This window comes from Actinia tenebrosa, unplaced genomic scaffold, assembly GCF_029948245.1.
Source record: "Actinia tenebrosa isolate PJP-AT-01 unplaced genomic scaffold, QUT_ActTen_1.0 PGA_scaffold2__45_contigs__length_23673736, whole genome shotgun sequence".
Lineage (NCBI taxonomy): Eukaryota > Metazoa > Cnidaria > Anthozoa > Actiniaria > Actiniidae > Actinia > Actinia tenebrosa.
This window is the reverse complement of record NW_028292579.1, coordinates 8,331,057-8,349,896: the sequence shown is the minus strand read 5'-3', so window position 1 is coordinate 8,349,896 and position 18,840 is coordinate 8,331,057. Positions and strand designations below refer to the sequence as shown.

Here is an 18,840-nt window from a genome sequence, read left to right as displayed (position 1 = left end):
AAATCCTGTTATCGTTGACCTTAACAGCGCTTCTCAATCACACACTTGAAATCTTTCAATTTGCCATATCGTGACGAAGTAGGTTTTGGTGGACGTCAATCAATTGATGCATTTCCATGCCATTCCATAAGAACGTGCCCTAAAAAGCTTTGTGTTTTACGACAACGCTGGGAAACACTTTGATTTGGGTCCACCAAAACTCTATTATGTCGCAAAATCATTTTCATGATTCTGCACATGTAATTGAGAAGCGCTGTAGAGTGCTGTGGAATTTTATGATCTTCTATGTATCTATAATATCATAAAACTGTTCTCCAGCCCTATAGCCCAGTGGCAAATTTCCGGGGGAGGTCATAGGGTGCCTATACATCCCCTTCTAGCTTGGAATTAGTTGGTCAGCTTAAGCATTGAATGTTTTTAATTGCTAATAAAAAGGTGCATCGTTCTTGATTTATTTAGTGAACCCTACTAGCTTCAAAATCCTAGATCTGCATAAATAGAAATAGCATATGTATGTATGTGTCAGCGATTAATAGATATTGAAAATAAAACTATTGTTGTTGTTTTTTTCAACAGATCATTTTACATTGGACTTTCAATATCAATAGACTACTGGTGGTCACTGCATGGATTAGACCCTGTAAGCTTTACAATATTGAAAGCAAGAAATAGGAAGCTTTTTCTGTGCTTATATTTCAATGATACAGCACACAGGAAGTGACAAACATTCCTTGCTTTATTACTGAATGGAGCAGGAAAGGGGGGAGAGGGTTTGGGAATCGCCCGTAAGCTGTTAAATTGCTAATGCTCTTTTTTTTCCAATTCTTTTATTTTTTTCAAATTTAATTTAGGTTTCTTCTTCTTCTCCTCCATGTTATTGAACATAAGTTGTCTAAATTATTTTTTTCCTAGGAGGGAGAAGCATATAAAAAGGCTATCAATGAGTGCCATCAAAGAGCAGCTGATAATATTGTCATTGGTGCTATACTAAATGGGGGACTTTATGTCAAACTTGGACAAGGATTGGCTTGCTTCAATCATATTCTGCCCAGTCAATATACTGATACTCTACAAGTCCTTAGAGATCAGGTAATTGTAATAATGAACTAGAAAAGAAATTCTTCCTTCCTTCCTTCCTTCCTTTCTTCCTTCCATCCTTTCTTCCCTCCTTTATTTCATTCCTTCCATTCTTCCATCCCTTTCTTTCTTTCACTTATTTTTCCTGTGTACAAAATTGGTATTTCCCCTCTACTACTTTTGAACCGCCACCCGGTTAGCTCAGTTGGTAAGAGCGTCGGTCTGTTGTGCGGGAGGTCGTTGTTCAAGCCTCACCCAAACCAACACTCAGGGTCTTAACTCAGGGTCTTAACTGAGGAGAAGGTGCTGCCTTTGTAATTACATCTGCAAATGGTTAGACCTTCACGTGGCTCAGATGATCACGTTAATGGCGGTCCCATCCCTAATTAACTAGAGACGTTAACAGAGGACCACAAATTTATCAGTTGAATTACTGTCAAGTGTTATCCTCTATAAACAAAGTTAGTTTATTTATTTATTAAATTCTGCTGTGTATAAGTAATTAATCTCAGAGAAAACGATATTAGCTAACTGTCATCTTTTTTAGGCACTGAGACATCAAATAGGAGAGGTAAGCTCAATATTAAGTAGAAAACATGCTCTTGATTTTTACTGACGTATATTTTTATTAATATGCAGCAAGTCACAATTTAATATAACTTTTCAATTTGAACATATTAATCATTTTCTGGGTCATGTGTTATTCCCTTAATGATCATTTGTTTCTTAGTGATAACCATAGGGAATTGACTGATTTGGATAACACTCTTGACATGCCATGGAATACCCCACTTGTCACTTATCCTATATTCTTGGTAAACTCACGTGCCTCATATAATGGCTAGTGTATACATAATAACAATACAAGTGAGCAGTGTGATATCCTTTGGTACCACAATAAAAATGCATGGTACAACTAGTGCATTGTGTGTATACAGTACCATTTTTCTCATAATCGCAAAGAATCAGGAAATCATATTATGACATAAACACAATATAATACAATTGGATATGTTAATTAATATATTTTACTTTAATACATATAAATGTACACAAAACTTGATGGAAGCATGCTAAACTTCAACTAAAATGAAAATAGGAAGTTTTAGATCATATTTATTATGATTGACTATGACATCAATTAGAAAATTACTTCATTTTCGTTTCAGGTGGATCAGTTGTTTTTAGAAGATTTTGGTAAAACAGCAAAAGAAATATTTGCTGAGTTTGATGAGAATCCATTGGCTGCAGCAAGTCTTGCTCAAGTGCACAAGGCTAAGACTCATGATGGGAAACCACTGGCTGTGAAGGTAAGCTAATATGGACTAAGATTAAGATGTCAAGGTATAGTTATATAGTTATTTGTTGCATATTTCATCCGGAATTTGAAATCAGGGCTCGAAATAGTGGCCTGCCAATGGCCAAATGACAGGCCAAATTTCAGGTTTGGCAGGCAAAAATAACAATGCACTACCAAATGAATAATACAATGATATGCAAAATTTACTGGAATGACCTCCTTTTACCATGCTCCTTTACTATGGCTGGCTGAAAGAAAATTCAATTTCAAGCCCTTGAAATGTAACCCTCGCAGGGCTTAAAATAACAGGCAACATTGCACAATGACCACCCATAATTAGAACTTGTTAGGTCAAATCATTGCCTTGCCCTTCATCTTTACCATACCGTTGAGCCAGAAACGAGGTATGGCCGAGCTAAAACTAATTTGGCCAGCCATCATGACTGTTGACTTGTCTGCCGTCATTTTAAGCCCTGCTTGGACCATACATAAATTATGTTAGCACAGAAAGAAAATATGCTGGGAAAATGCGCAGATAATTTTTGGGAAAATTCCATTTTGTTTTCAAGACCATTTGCTGATTGCATTCATGCCACCCATACTGCATTTCGGGCTTGGTATGCAACAAGCAATATGCCACACAGGCTTCTCCAACATTTTTATGACATAGCAATATATTTTCGAGTTTTTGTTTTCGGTCGACACAATTCGTCTTCCTGTTGATCCTAGATTCTCATCTCCACAGGTGCAGTACATAGATCTAAGAGATCGTTACGATGGCGATTTATGGACACTAAAGGTTCTTCTTGATGTGATTGGGTGGATGCATCCAATGTTTACTTTTGCTTGGATTTTGGATGTAAGTACTGAATATATCTTATATCTTTCTGAAGTGATTAGAAACTAGCGGTGGTGTTTTTTTTGGGAAGGGGGGGGGGGGGGGTGAGGGGGATGAAGCATCATATCATCGGCTACAGTTGATGGCAGTTGAAAGTGTCAAAGTCCATTTTTTCTCTCTTCTCATTGGCTAAGAGGACGCCACATGGTAGATCTGCAACATCTCTAAGCAGGCAACAATACATTTGTTCGCGAAATCGAAAGTGATATTTCTGCTTCACCTCAGGAAAACACCATCTTCTCTGGACCATAAAATGGATATTTCATTTACATGAGATGGCATTGCAGTGCACTCTTTCGGGGCTGTTTTAGGTGATATATTTCCAAGATGGCGGCAGTGGCGGCCATTTCGTCCCTTTTTCCTCCTAATATTGCCTCGGAATATGGCTACGAATTCAAATAAAGCCAGGGAATCAAACCCGTGTCGCATTGCCGATGAGAGGCGAGAGCTCTCACTACGCCAAGCGGACTAAAATTCTTTGTTTGGCAGGATATGAAAGACACTCTCAGACAAGAGCTGGACTTCGAGCTCGAAGGGCGGAATGGAGAGAGATGTTCCAAGGAGCTTGCTCACCTTGGATTCGTACATGTACCCAAGATATACTGGGATATGACCAGTAAGGTAAGTACTGTACTATAAATAAAGAGACGACCCGTCAGCCATACATACATATATAGGCATGGACCACACAGTGGAAGTAGGTGGGGTCTCATCTCATTGCTACTAACACTTCTTTTATGTCCTGCAAACCTTCGGGACGGGACCTCTAAAACTTCTCTTTTAAAAGAATAATAAAATAATTTACCCTTTAAAAAACACTGCCTACAGCACATGCGCGCATTTCCAAGTTTTCACTACAGCTTTATGTTTTTCGATCTGTTTGAACTTTGTACCTTGATTTTACGACGAATATTACCGCTCAAGAATATCGTTTTTCGTATCTAATAGTCTATACAAAGTTAATCTTAAGTATAATTGTTGAGTGTGCTTGAATTGTGTTGTGCGCGCTTTTTTGGCTGATTTAGGATCGTGTGAGTCGTAAAATGACTTACCACATAAATGACGGTATGGTTAATTGCCTTCCCATTGTATTTTTCAAGCAACCACAACCCTTACAGTACTTACGGTTACGCCTTTGAGATACGGTATGGCTACATAACAGTACGACTACGAATTTACCATATCGTTTCCCACTCATACGAAAACCGTTTTGCCTAACGAGTAGCGTTTGGAATTTTGTAAGTTCTCTAATTTTTTGTATAAATTTATTTTCCCCTAGCGAGTTCTAACAACCGAATTTATTGATGGATGTCGAGTTGATGATGTCGATAAAATAAAGGCTGCTGGTCTTGATGTTAGTGATGTAAGTGTAAAGGTCCTCACAACCGTCAATATTAAGAACTTTAGGAATTGCAAAGTCTACGACGGGGACGTCAACCGGTATAGAATTTCGTCGTGGAATAACTCTTTAGGGTTCTGTTCATTGGAGATTTCATTCAAAACATTGTCATTTAAATCAACCAGACTCGTACCCAGTTGCTTCTCTTGTCTTATTGATCTCACGCTGTGGTTGATGGGAAGGATTTAGTGAGTTCCCGGTGCATACCGCGCCCAAAAAAGCCTAAAACAAATGACGACTGGGTACGAGTCTGTAAGTCAACTCGTCCACAGGGAAGACAGAATTTTAAGGCACGGAACCGCAGAGAGAAGTTATTTAAACTTCCGTTTGATGTAGCAGTAGTGTATTTTTTGCAAGTCCTAAAGTCTCTTTGTTACGCGTGTACGTGTTGTAACTCAATGTAGTAAGTATCCTACTCGTAACTACTCTAACTCGCGCGCATGCGCAATCGTACTAATTGTCAAAAACATGCAGATAATTCAGAATCGTTGTCACGACGAAGTAGGTTTTTGTTGGACGTCAATCAAAGTGTTTCCATGGCATTGTGGGAAAAAGTTTCAATGCAACGCCTAATGAATGACGCGGAAACGCCTTAATCGACGTCTACCAAAACCTAATTCATCGCGATGAAGGACACGGCTTAAGAACCGCTAAGCATGCGCGAAAATTCGAAAAACAAGATGGCGGACGTACGAGTGTTTTCCGTGCTTCAGAACACTCATATTTCTTTACCCCCAGCGTTTCAGTTTGACTGTGATTGGAGATAGAGAGCACGTATATTAATCTGTAGACCCTATTGAAAATGTCCGTGGCCTTTGGAAGAACATATCGCGGTGAAGACGATTCCCCTCGTGCTTTTGAGAACATGCATAAGATGAATTATTGGTTTTTCTTTTCTTAGGTTGCTGCCAAGATGATCAAAGCTTTTGGAGTACAAATATTCCATACTGGGTTTTTACACGGGGACCCTCACGCAGCTAATGGTTTGTTCAATTATTGAGGCTTTGCGCTTTGCACCATCACGTGATAGCAACCATGACAGGAGGCAGCAACAAATGAACCTGGTCTAGTCTGATTTACATGAGAAAGAATAGCTGTTGAGCCGGCAATGAAAAAAATCCTTTTGTTTTAAGAATCATATAAGTGAGGCTATCGGGTGGATACAATGCTTGATGTCGCTTTTGCATCTCATTTAATTTGCATGCATCTATAATAAGACGTGGGTTCGAATCCTGCCAAGGGCATTTGATATTTTTCTCTTATTCTCTCTACTTTATAATAACTACTGTTCTGTTTCCCAAGGGGAAAATACCACTCTAATGTTGTGTCTCCTGTCATGGCTGCCATCACGTGATGGCCCAAAGCCTCTTTTGACTTCTTATTTTAGCTACTATCGTTACCAAACTGCATTCACAAGCAAAGAGAGCCCACCTAGAAAAAAAAGGGATATGAAAATAAATTCAGGGGGGAAAGAATTTTTATTTACACATACTCGAAGTCCAAAAACTCAGATTTATTTTTCTTTTTTTAGTTTTTGTGCGTCAAGGAAAGGACAAGAAGGCAGAACTAGTGATATTAGACCATGGTCTTTATGAACACCTAGAAAAAAGGTATGGTAAACTAATACTCTTTCCAATAATCCAGTTATAGTTTAAGAATCTTTTTCAGTTCGCATGCGCTTTGATCCCAAACTTCTCACCTTCTTTTGTTTAAATCGTCTTTTTTCGGGTTAAATTCGCATGCGCACTGAAAACGATATTTAAGCTATGAACTGGTTTATCATTCTATTAATTATGAGCCAACTCATGGTTTCGCCTTATACATTAGCGAACCGCAATCGTTGCATCAGTTTTCCTAGTGACTGTTGCTACGTCGGTCAAGCTCGAATGTGTTGCATCAGCTTTCCTAGTGACTGTTGCTACGTCGGTCAAGCTCGAATATCTTATGAATTCGAGTTTGTTGGTCGGACATTCTGTATTCCATTGGGAAAACTATCTATTGATTAGCCGGAGACTCAAGCATACCGGGGATCGGTCAATTGTTTTTCTTCAATATATATCATATATAAATGACATAAATATATATATTCTTCTCCTTTGTTCTATTTGTTATTGATCACCGGAAGAAACTCAGTTGAAACAAATAAATCTTAATCGAACATCTCACCTGTCTAACAATATTAAATCTAGCAATAAAGTACGTTTTTAATAACGATAATATAATATAAAAATAAGAAAGAAGCTTGATCTTTTTAAGGAATAAATTTATTAAATTATTACTTGTATAAGTGTTGGTCTTCTAAGGCTTCGTTTATTCATTTAAAAGAAGGACTGTTTCCTATTGACTTTCTACGCATCCTCCTAAAAAAGCTAGCTCTTTCAAATAAACTTTTTTCTTCTTACGTGTACATCAATATATTGCTAACGTCATGCTGTTTCTGTTTATGTTAGTATATTAAGCCGGTTCTCATAAGCCAGGGTCCTTTATAAAGTAATCATGATTAAATCAGTTTTTCACAAATTTACTGATTAATTTCCCCCTCTCTCACACCTGCTAACATATCAAATATTCCAGAAAGAAATGTTATACCGATTTAGTTGATACTGAGAATAGCAATGGATCTCTCTTGCTTCAACAAAATATTAAACGGAACCCTATATTCTGCCAGAATCTTTGGTGTTATCGCCTGCACTACTACAGCCATTCCAATCACATTGCTGAACGCTTTGGTTCTTATTGCCGTATGGAAAACCCCTGCCCTTCACAAACCATCGCAAATCCTCCTCGCAAACCTTGCCTTGACAGATCTCTTGGTTGGTGTTTTTGCATGCCCTTACTTCACATATCTACACCTTGCCATAATCAACAAATGGTATATATCCTTTTGCTTTTTGTCGAAGATATTCATAGTCCTTATTTACATCCTCTGTGCGGTCAGTCTTTACACTTTAGCCATTATTAGTATTGACCGATTTCTAGCTGTCAAACTCAAGTTTACCTATGGAACAGTTGTCACCAACAAACGTCTTATCATTGCTTTATTGTTTTGTTGGCTCGTCAGTGGCACTTTGTATGTTGTCGCTATTATTTTTTTTGAAAACATTCCAAGTGATGCAGTTTTCATACTGTTTGCCGTGTATATTGCTGTGATCCTATGCACGATCACAATATTTTACTCAATGGCCTTTTACCATTTGAAGAAAGTATCTTCACAAGTATTTACGAGCGACCCCAACGACCCTGTTCCAAATGCAACGCAAGCCTTTGATGTAAGCAAATATCGACGATCTCTGCATACCATGGTTATTGTTCTTCTTGCAATCTTTATATTCTTTTTGCCATACTGCTGTGTTTCAGCTTTACGAAGTGCTTTCGAAAGCGAAATAACTAACAATTTGGGTGTTCTTACATCACTTTTGATAGTCTTTAATTCTTGTGCTAATCCAATTCTATATTTGTGGCGAATGAAAGACCTTAGACAAGCTGTTAAAAATACAGTAAGAAACATTTTGAGATTACAGTCTTGATTTCAGCTTGCTATTATCCGGTTATTAAACGACATCCGTGATCGTCATCAACTTGAACAATCTCGCCCGCGCTAAATTATACGTATAGCTGAGAGCACGTCGTACGCATGGGTTTTAGGTGCATTCTATCTAGCATAAAGTTAGAGCTGTTCCATTTTCCTGAATATGTACGTTCTACTGTTCTGTTCACGTACTACAAGGATTAAGACTAGCAGCAGTAAGGGGGATCCGCGATCGATGCCAAAGATATACGGGTTTAACCCGGGGAATTACGAACGCGGGTACAGCAGATTTACGGAAATTCCGCGAAAAAGTCCCTTACTGCTGCTCTGTTGGGGTCGCAAACGAAGGTTAAAATATCCTTCATATATAATGGATACCATCAAAAGTATCAAGAACAAGACTGTGCGCAAACTTAGAACCCAGGTTCTGGACAGGTTAGACGCAGACTTTGCCTTTACGACATTTATGGAAGGTAATACGGATGAGACTATGACGCAGGAAAGAGCAGAACAGATAATCGACCTAATGCCCGAGGGTAATTACCGTTTGGAGTTGACCTTTATAAAGTATCTGGACGGGGAATGGATTATTGAAAGGGGCCGCAATCCCATTAGAGCGTCTGGTAAAAAGAACCTGTTCGTCTTAAGTAAGGCTACCAACCCGGGAGCATTAGAAGGAATTGACATGTTATTCTATGAGGTTGCTTACCCTGTTACAGTGGTAATTTACGGGGCGTATGAAATGCCCACGCCAGATGTAAAGAAGTTACAACCAATGCGACATCCTGGTAACTGTGTTGGTAAGCTAGTCCGGGAATTCTTTGAAGATGCTTCCCGTGGTGGTAAGTTAACCTTAAAGCGCCGAGAAGCCATTCGAAAGTGGGAGCATTCTACCCGCAAGACTGGAGGAACCATAGCCAATATTAAGAAGTTGGAAGTGGCATTAGAGCGGCGTATACACGTTAAAGATATCACAGACGGGTTTATTTACTCTGGGACTCACAAATATGGAGGTAGAGGAGCTCCTATTGTTATCTACCAACATAATGGGCACGCTTGGCGGGAACTAAGGTTTCCTAAGAAGGTTAAGACCTCAGTCTACAAAGTATCTCCGTTAGCAGACTTGGTTCATGAGAATTCCATCTGGTTAATGGACGCAGAACGTAGGCAATTTATGACACAAGACGGTACTTTGTATAGACCCGAAATGGAACAGCTGAAGATAGACAGCGTTTGTGAAGACCTGGGTGAAGATTTTCCCGAAGTATTAAGTTCTCGTTCCCTGGACTTCTTAGCCGCAAAGAAGCGTAATGGCTGGAAGCCGACTCCTAGCGACCTTCCAATTCCAAAAGCCTGCATAGAACATGGTCACGGAGGTCTTTGGAATATGGAATACGACGAGGACGAGTATGTCTCGCTGGATATGAAACATTGTTACCCTGCGTCTTTCAAAGGCCTAGGAGATTGTAAAGAGTATTATGACCGTTACGGACATCCGGGCAGCCAATTCTTTAGGGTAGCTTTGGATGGTACGTACGATGCCCCAGCAACAGGATTCGTTAGATTGACCAGCTGGAAGCTAAAGAAGGGATTACATCCCATAATTTACGCGTGGTATGGGAAGCATCTGCAAGAAAAGGAATGGATCCCTGTGCCGCTATTAAAGTTCCTTGAAGAACGGAAACTCCTTACGTACGCTGCTCATGAGGCAATATTATGTCGTCGGGAGTTTACCAAATGGTTGCCAGAAGACAATGCTACCGCCCGCATAGTTATTGGTAAGTTCACTCAGGGCGCAAAGGAAGGGGAGAAGCACATGCAACGCCGCTTAATCACAGATAAAGGAGAATTAAGCTTCCTCGTGCAACGAGCTCACGACCAAGGTTCAATGGTGTCAGTAGAGAAGTGGGATTATTTCACAGATTCCCTGCAACAATGGAATGCCTTGTGTTACTATCAAGACCACAGACCGCAGTATTACCATCTGCGTGCTAGCATGTTAGCTTACGCCCACATTAATCTCTTAGCGATGTTGCTGCGGTTTGACAAGGAAGACATTCCAAGAGTAGCTACTGACTCTTTGTACGTCAAACCTGCAGTGCTTGAAAAGGTGCAAGAGTTCTACACCGACGACGAATTAGCAGAAAGCGGGCAATGGAGGGTCAAGGACGAAGAGATAAAGGCCTGGCGAGCAAGAGTAACCTACGACGGTAATCATACTAAAGGAACGGTAACCCCGACTGGGGAACCATTACCAAGTGTCACAGACCCCATTTCTTACCACCGCTTCTCTTATCTTTACGGAACAGGAGGCAGTGGTAAGACTACCAGAGTCCTGCAACTATTCCCTAAAGTAACCGTATTAACTCCTACACATCGTTTAGAACGCGAACTCGCCGCTAAGGGCTTTGAAGCACAAACTTACCATAGTTTCTTTCGTTGGAATGGCACTAAATGGGTCCCAGAAGCTATTCATGATATTCCTCCTGTGATCTTATGGGATGAAATCTGTACTGTGCCCTTAGAAATCCTAAAAGAGTTCGTAGACTTCCTAAAAGGTAAGTGCCAGGTAATCTTCGCAGGAGATCCTTGCCAGCCACCCCCAATAGCAGGGGAAATGCCCCACGAATGGTTAAAAGGAATGGTAGATTACGCAGAGGAAATTAACGCCGATTACCGTAGCAAGGATCAAGTAAGGAACCTCAAAGCGGAACTAAGGGGCCTTACAGACGCTCAGCAATGTAAAGTACTCCGTAAGAGAGTACGAGCCAAGTCCTATGAGGAATTCATACAGGCCTGGAACCCCAAAGATGTTGTCTTAAGTAGTAAGCGTGCTTCTCAGGCCCGTATTCAAAAAGATCTGTTAAATATTCACCGCGAAAGATTCCCCACTAATCTCGTACCCGTTTGCTATAAGCCCCGAGATACCAGAATGCAGAAAAGAGACGTACGGGTACCTGGCACTGACATTACTTTAGAGAACGCAGTTACCCACGATAAAGCCTGGGTGCAAATGAAAGACGTAGAAAGGATTACTTCCCACCCCGATTGGAGACTTGGTTACTGCATGACGGTACATAGTGCCCAGGGATTAACCGTAAAAGAAACGATGTGGATCATAGACCAGCGTTTGTGTTGGAGTAACTTAATTTACACCGCCGTAAGCCGCGTAGAATACGCCAAGCAATTGAAAAGAGCTTGGGGTGCGCAACTGCGTTACGATAAGACCCCAGAAGACGTAGCCAAAGAGAACATTACGAAGAAACTCCTTCGCTACAAGCGCCACGACGAAGAAAAAAATATGACGTTCGACCTCTGCGTGGACGACGTCTATAAGAAAGGGGCACGGTGTGCCAAGTGTAACATACCTCTACTATGGAGGTTTGACCCAAATGACGATCAGCAGTTCTCCGTGGATCGCATAAATAATAAACGCGGGCATTGCAGAGGCAACGTAAGACTGACATGCCTAGAGTGCAATCGGGCGCGCGGAGCTGCGCTACTCTGAGTCTTTGGGGACTATGAGCAGCTCTTCCATGACAAATCCGCGACTTGGGCCATTTAGGTAATACAACACGGGTTGCCCTTCCTTGGTGACGGACTTCGAAATCTCATACGTTTCCAAAGACCAGTTAGGATCCGTGGCTCTCTTACTGCCACCTTCGAGTTCCCCCGGCTGATAGAGGTATCTGACCACTATGTCGCGGGGTAGCTTTTTTTCCTTCAGTCCGACCGCCCTCGAACTTCTGACGTAGGACTTGTGTTCCACGTGTTTCTTCTTCATAGCATCCTTGGGTTTTATTCCCGTAGTCCTGGCCGCCTCGTTGTTCAAAGCCGCGATGACCTGGGGGAGCCTCTGAGTCCATTCCCTGTTGCGTTTGGAGGGATCTTCCAGCTCTTTCCAATACTGGTATCCGAAGAGACGCTCGGCCAGGGTCTTATTGAATCTTTCAACAATGCTCTGACCCCTGTGGTACTCTGCTTCGGCTCTCCTAATCTTAGTGCTGTGGTCTTTCAGGGTCTTAGTAACCACGCCCATGAACTCCGTCCCCGCATCCACTTGCAGAAGCTTGGGCCATTTCAAAACGCGCTTATAAATCCTACTCAGGGCTTCTGCGACTTCCCCAGAATCCTTGCTGGTTATGGGTTCGGCGTCCTTGTATCTGCTTGCGATATCAACTACGGTCAAAGCGTATCTATAGGTCTTCTTTCTCACCTTGTCGTGCGGTAAGAAAAGCAAATCCGCCTGATGAACTTCATTAGGGGTATTTACGGTAAAGCTGGGCCTGGGAATGTACTTGGGCACGGGAAGATAAACCTGCCAGAGGGTTTGTTTTCTTAGCCAGTTCTTAGCCGTTTCTTCTGATACCCTGGCCGCGGTCGCGAGTTTCTTAATAGCCGACGCTCCTTTCCAATAGCCTTCAGGTCCATAGTAAATCCTTTTGAGTTTGTCCTCTACGCGGCCCATTATATGAATTCCAGGACGAGATTGATCTTTCGCCCGTTGAAATTCACCGTCTTTCCGTCCACCTTAATGGCGATGTTTATGCTTTCTACCAAATTAGATAAGTCATAGCTCAAAGAAATGGGAGTGTATTCTACCAGGTCAAATGGATTACCCTTAGGTAGGAATTTGGACATAAGAGAAGACTTTTCTCCATTGTTGTAACTATGAACCAAGTCGCAATAGACTTCATAAGAGGATGCGACTTTCCATTTTACATCATATGTACTGCCGCTATTTATCGTGGTACTAGTAAGGCCCAGGAGTTCAACCAATGAACTGTCCTTTAAATTAGCGCTTCCACTATTTTTCTTGAATTTCATTTCATGGGGTAATCCTGTGGTAAGAGTATATCCATGCTTTGCTAGCTCCTTAGCCAGCGTTATGGGGGTGTAATGGGAATCTGGTAACTTTGGCTTGGTGCCGGAAGTTCCGACGACAAAGCCATTGACTAAATTATACCAAGAATTGTACAAAGAGCAACTAACCAACCGAACCCTTTCCGCGCGGATGGGGGGATTCAGATAAGTGGTAAAGTTATTCTTGTCGCTTTCCAAAAAGACGATCATTATATTCTAGGCGCCAAAGGCGCCACTAGAGGCTAAGCGCAGCTTAGACTAAATATGCCAAGGCCACGCCTCCCGCCAGCCCTGCGATGCCAACAAATACCAGCTCATTGTCTTTTTGTTTCTTAGAAGGCTGGTAGTAATTCTTGAACTGAGGCTTTCTCATTCTAAAGTCGGGATGCGCCTGCGCATAGAGCTTAAAGGCGTAGTCTGTGTTTTCGAAGTTCTTATCCGCCTGCATTTTGTCTTGGTAGTTCTTGTCCAACCAATCCCGGTAGGCTTGTCTCTTCTTATTCCAAGCCTCCACGTCTCGCTGATATTTCTCCAGCGCTAAGTCGTGTCTTTTCCTTTCGGCGTTAGATTCTGCGTTTCTATCACCGCTAACTAATTTATCCAGATATCTACCACCATAATTAGCCCCTGTGAATGCTAAGGCTGCAATAACTCCACCTGCGACTAAGCTAACCATTATATATTACGCCGTAGGCAGGTACTTTTCCTTCCGTAGGTAATCCTTTAGCATGATAGCCCCGCCAACGGCAGCGGTCATCTTAGCAAAATTAGCGAAGCTCTTGCTTGGGTCTTCAGTAAAGTCTTCTTTGAGCACTTTCTTACCTACCCAACCAATACCCGCAACGATGGAAGTAATAATAGCTGCTTCTTCAACAGTTTTCAACAACGCGGTCGACATTATATTACAAAGCGAGAAGGAAAATCTAGGTCGCCACGGCACGTGGTGATGAATCTACTCCATTTCAGGGATCTTACTTTTTCTAACCTCCACGGGCGCGTGATATGTTGCGGCCTCCCACTTTACTTTTGGCTTCGTAGCCCGCCATTGTAAGTAGAGGCTGCCTGCTGCTATAGCAATTCCTATCGCGCCAATGACGTAGCCGGGATTCCAAAAGGATTCCTCTTCTTTTTCCTCCACCTTTTCCTCTTTCTTTGCTTTGTTCTTCTTGTTCATCTCCGCGAGCTTCTTCCCCGCGGCAACTCTGCCTGGAGATTTAGCCTTGGTAATCTTCTGCTCCTCCTGAGGTTGCTCTGCCTTCGACTCTGGTTCACTCATTTATATCTAAGGACTTGAAGGACTTGATAAGTACTTGAGAATGACTTAAGGACGACTTGACGATGACTTGACGATGACTTGACTAAGTACTTGACTAAGTACTTGAGAATGACTTAAGGACGACTTGACAACGACTTGACTAAGTACTTGAGGCGACTTGATCAGGTACCTCAGCAAGTGCCGCCTGGAAGACCTTTTCGACTTCTCTGTCCTTCTTGAAGTCCTTCCAAGACACCAGTACCTCCTTCAAGTCGACATGCTGAGCTACGTGAAGTGCCGCAGAGGCGACTGCCATTAACTTACCGCACTTCAAAGACAACCAGCCGCAGGTTATCTTAAGTTCTTGGGATATGACATAGTCCTCGCTTATGTCCTTCCGTAGTTGCTCCACGTCGTCTATGGGCAGCGCAAGTCCAAGCAATTTAGTCGCAAGTCGGATAGCGGAGTCTGCTACGGCGTCCGTGGTCTTACTTGCAAGGGCGGCCTCGTACCTCTTATGGAACTTCTTAACCTCCTCTTCTGACAACTTATTAACCTGCTCATGGGTAAGTTCCTTGCCTATCATTTCTTTGCACTTCCCCGAAGACACAAGGATGTTGAGTTGTTCCTTGAGGTTACTTTCGTCTAACTGTGTGGGGACTTCATCTAAGAGCTGCTCAATGTCCATATACATTAGGAATCATAGATTCCAACCGTGTAGGGAAACCTCAAAGAAAAGATCATCTTGGAATGTTGGTGCGTTTTTAGGTGCCGCATGTATTCGTGTAACTGTTCCTTGGATATCTCACCGCCGTAGTCGCTTAAGATGGTTTCCAGGTCAGACTTACTTGGAGTATAAAATACTACGAGTGAACCTATGTTTTCCCTGAAGGGCTTAGAGACGCTGGTAAGCTGCTGCGAGAGCAACCAAACGCTGATATTGTCATGCCTACCACTAAAGGCAAGCTTCACTAATTCGGAGGTGCGTCTTTTTACGTCGTCCCCACAGGCAATGTCATCCAATATGAGGAGCGTCTGCGTATTCTTGGGGAATTGTTTGTGCCAAAACTTAAGATGTCCAGATAACTCGTTAGGATCTAAGATATCTACAAAGAAGTCGTCGTCTTTCACTCCTATGCCCGTCCAGGTGCGGTTATTCACGTAGGTGGGACAAAGTAGCACTATGTAGTCGAAGCGGTATCTAAAGGGTCCTAATAGCTGCTCCACGACGAACTGGGTCTTTCCGCAGCCGGTGGGTCCTACTATCAGAGCATTGCAGGGAATATGGTTCGGATCCATTATATATACGATGGACCCAGTGGACGCAGTTAGAAGGATTGCCACCGACGCAAAAGATAAAAGAGACACCATAGAAATGCAAAGGGAGGAGATAGACCGGTTAAAGGAGCGCGTGCAGGAATTGTACGATGAAATGTGCGGTCTGAAGCGCGCAGAAAGGTTTGGTGCGCTCTTGACGATGGCGGGCTGGGCTAAGGAGTCCGTTAAGGACTTCATGCGATATCCCCCGTAGAATGTTAACAATAAGGTTAAATCTTTGTTAAGGATGCCTGGAAACTATTTAAAAAGTGTCTCAGAATGTTGACGTTTAGGTTAAATCTTTGTTAAGGATGCCTGGAAACTATTTAAAAAGTGTCTTAGAATGTTGACAATAAGGTTAAATCTTTGTTAAGGATGTTAAATGGAGGCTAAGATATTGTTAAGTATATATGGACTGCTCGTTGTGTAAGAAGGTGTTCAGCACCAAACAAAGACTTCAATACCACGTTCGTCGCGGCGTTTGTACAAAGAAACCCCTTAGCCGCGCTTGTAAGGATTGCGGTAAGGAATTCAGCACCGTTCAAAAGATGCAACAACATCAGGATAAACGCATTTGTGGGCTTTGTAAGGACTGTAATAAGGAATTCCACAACCCCTTCGAAATGCAGCAGCATCTGAAAAGGGGCGTCTGTAATCGAACCAGACAGTGTAGTTTCTGTAATAAGATACTTAGTAGTCGTCAACGTTTACAGACGCACCGGAGAACACATGAAGTGAATTATCGATTTCTCTTTGGGGCGTATGACTTGGAAGGCGTGGATTGCTACCAATGTGCGGATTTGATGTGTCGCTGCCCGCATAAAGAGGATTACTTAAGGAATCGCATAGATTACCATAAGAAGATAGTCCGTACTTTCCCCTCTTTTGAACGCGCCGAAGGCGTTCCGTGGACTAAAAGGGAGTATTGGAGGCAGGAGTGCGATCGTTGTGGTTGTGTTAGAGAAGAGGAACATATCTTCAACTGCCTTAACAAAGATTTAACCTAAACGTCAACATTCTAAGACACTTTTTAAATAGTTTCCAGGCATCCTTAACAAAGATTTAACCTAAACGTCAACGTTCTGAGACACTCTTTGAAATAGCATTTCTTGGGGCCTTTAATAGTAAGGTAGGGTTTGCGCAAAGAGTCTCAAATCCCATCCTTATTTTTATTTATTATTATTAAGGATAATGAATAATAATAAATAAAAATAAAGACCCCTTTAATGGGGCCTTGCAGAGTCCCCTAAGTATATGGTAGCCTACTTCACGGCATTCTTTGGGGCGCCCTAATCACCCTTTCAATATATGGACTGTATTACGTGCGAACTACCTGCCGACTGCATTACCCCTCGTAAGCCGCCGATACCCAAGCCGCGTAAAAAATACACCTGCCTTCATTGCGACAGGGTATTCTCCGAAGGATCCTTTGTGGGGCATTGGTGCTCCGCGGATCCTAAAGCGCAGCGGACTTTAGCAGACGCGCTTAACTACAAAGAGGAGATGGAGTGACTGTTCTTTCAATGTCAAACTTCCATCGGCCATTTACCTTACCATAGCTGCGTAAGTGGGTGAATTCCTCGCCCTGAATTACGTACCGCACGCAATCCGGCGCCCAAAGGGAATATTCCTTGCCTTCTAAGTCTTTGAGGACTAACCGTAAACGGTCGATGTCTTCGAAGACGACGTAATTTTTTATTTCGTATGCTTTACCGCAAATCAGGTCACGCCAGTGTATTTGGTTGACGATCATTATATCTATGAAATATTCTTAAATGCGTTGCCCTTGTCTCCGTAGTCTTGAAGCGTTTGCAGCACCACCGACAGGGAATACGGATGCCTTCCGCGTAGTTGCTAAGGGCACGACAGATGACGTCATAATCGTTGCTAACCATGGTCAGGTAACCATTCGCGTCATACTGCGAAATTATCTTGCGTTGGTCTGCGGAGAGTATGCCATTTCCTTTCGGCGTCTTTAATTCGATGCAAAGCCCTTCATACCTTAAATGCGCGTTCAGTATTAAGAGGTCGGGTTGACCCCTTTGATAACCCTTCTGCCAGCATTTTATGCGTTTGCTGTCAGAATCCTGCAATTCCCCTAAGCCGGGCGCTATGAGCATCTGTGGGTAGAAGCGGCGTATGTAGTCCACGACTTTCTTATGCAGGTCAAACTCATTTTCCATTTTGAAGACTAACTTGTTAGGACTATCGAACCGCCTTTCTATTTCATACTTACCTGTCTTTCTCAATGCGGGAAGAACGTCCTCGAGGACCCAATCCTGGAATGTCTCTGCCGTTGGCATCTTAGAGCTAAATATTAGTTGATACAACCCAGATTCGGTTACGTACAGGGAATTAGGCTGTGAATACGAGGGGAGGCGATTCACCTCCACTCTAAGTTCGCTAAGCTTTACCTTATACTTTTCACGAACGTGCACCTTAATTGCATCTTTTGGGCGTTCGTAACCCAACGCCAGCGCCACTTCCTTTGCTTTGAAGTATAGTTTATCGCCTTGCACTATGCATTGCAGTTTGGTTTCGTTGTTTTCGAATACGCGAAGCATTATATACCAACGATATTTTTTTATCAAAACGATGAGCGAGTGGATCAATAGGCAACGCTCTTTAGCTGATTCATTTCTACGCTCAGTTGCGCGTCAGACACGACGAAGACGTAGCAGTTTATTTTGTCACCGTCGCCAGCAGCAGCATTCTTGGTGCGCTTGATCTCCAATGTTATGCCATCCTGCGTATTTACTAGACGTAAACCCTGACCATGTAGGTCTTCGTCGTTAATGGTGCGCATGTCAATCCATAACGCGTACTTATCCTTAAAGAATTCCTCGGGGCTAATTTGGTCGCCAAACTTACGCTTTGCCTCTCTGTACACGTCTGCAGGCTTTATTCCCTGGGAGTAGACCTTGTTTGGAACGCCGTTTATGTTGACCCCTACGTTAGTAATGTTAGGGTTGTGAAAGGCCTCGCTGTCGCGCTTACCGGCCTCATAGGGCTTGGCAAACACCAACATTAACCCCGTGAGACTTCTTCGGGGGAGGTTAATACTTTGGTTGATAACCTCATCCGTCTTATCCAAGAAGCTAAATGTTTTATACATCACTACGTGGTCGTATAAGAATGCCTTTCCGGAGCTGTATTCCATGCCAGCGCTACGGGCCAGCTCTTCGCTGTACACGGTCTCATA

At 42.5% G+C, this 18,840-nt stretch overlaps 2 protein-coding genes across 3 annotated transcripts in view; both read left to right on the top strand.

The window, feature by feature from the left end:
• The window catches only part of LOC148909157 (putative aarF domain-containing protein kinase 5), a 48,859-nt gene that overhangs the window by 608 nt on the left and 29,411 nt on the right, over positions 1-18,840 (top strand). For both annotated transcript variants that reach the window (XR_016120565.1, XM_089034605.1), the window contains exons 2-10: positions 577-640; positions 913-1,089; positions 1,625-1,648; positions 2,247-2,387; positions 3,123-3,236; positions 3,765-3,896; positions 4,555-4,638; positions 5,576-5,657; positions 6,206-6,284. Coding sequence is in view for 1 of the 2 variants with exons in the window: in XM_089034605.1 (XP_088890731.1) it covers positions 577-640; positions 913-1,089; positions 1,625-1,648; positions 2,247-2,387; positions 3,123-3,236; positions 3,765-3,896; positions 4,555-4,638; positions 5,576-5,657; positions 6,206-6,284 (897 nt within the window). In the remaining variant the exon portion in view is untranslated. The remainder of the gene's footprint in view (positions 1-576; positions 641-912; positions 1,090-1,624; positions 1,649-2,246; positions 2,388-3,122; positions 3,237-3,764; positions 3,897-4,554; positions 4,639-5,575; positions 5,658-6,205; positions 6,285-18,840) is intronic.
• Positions 7,290-8,326, top strand: LOC148909159 (adenosine receptor A3-like). The gene has a single exon (XM_089033584.1). The coding sequence runs from the start codon at positions 7,290-7,292 to the stop codon at positions 8,199-8,201; it is 912 nt and encodes a 303-aa protein (XP_088889710.1). The 3' UTR covers positions 8,202-8,326.

Coding starts and splice junctions, on each gene's coding strand:
- LOC148909159 (XM_089033584.1), top strand. CDS start 7,290: ATGGATCTCTCTTGCTTCAACAAAATATTAAACGGAACCCTATATTCT.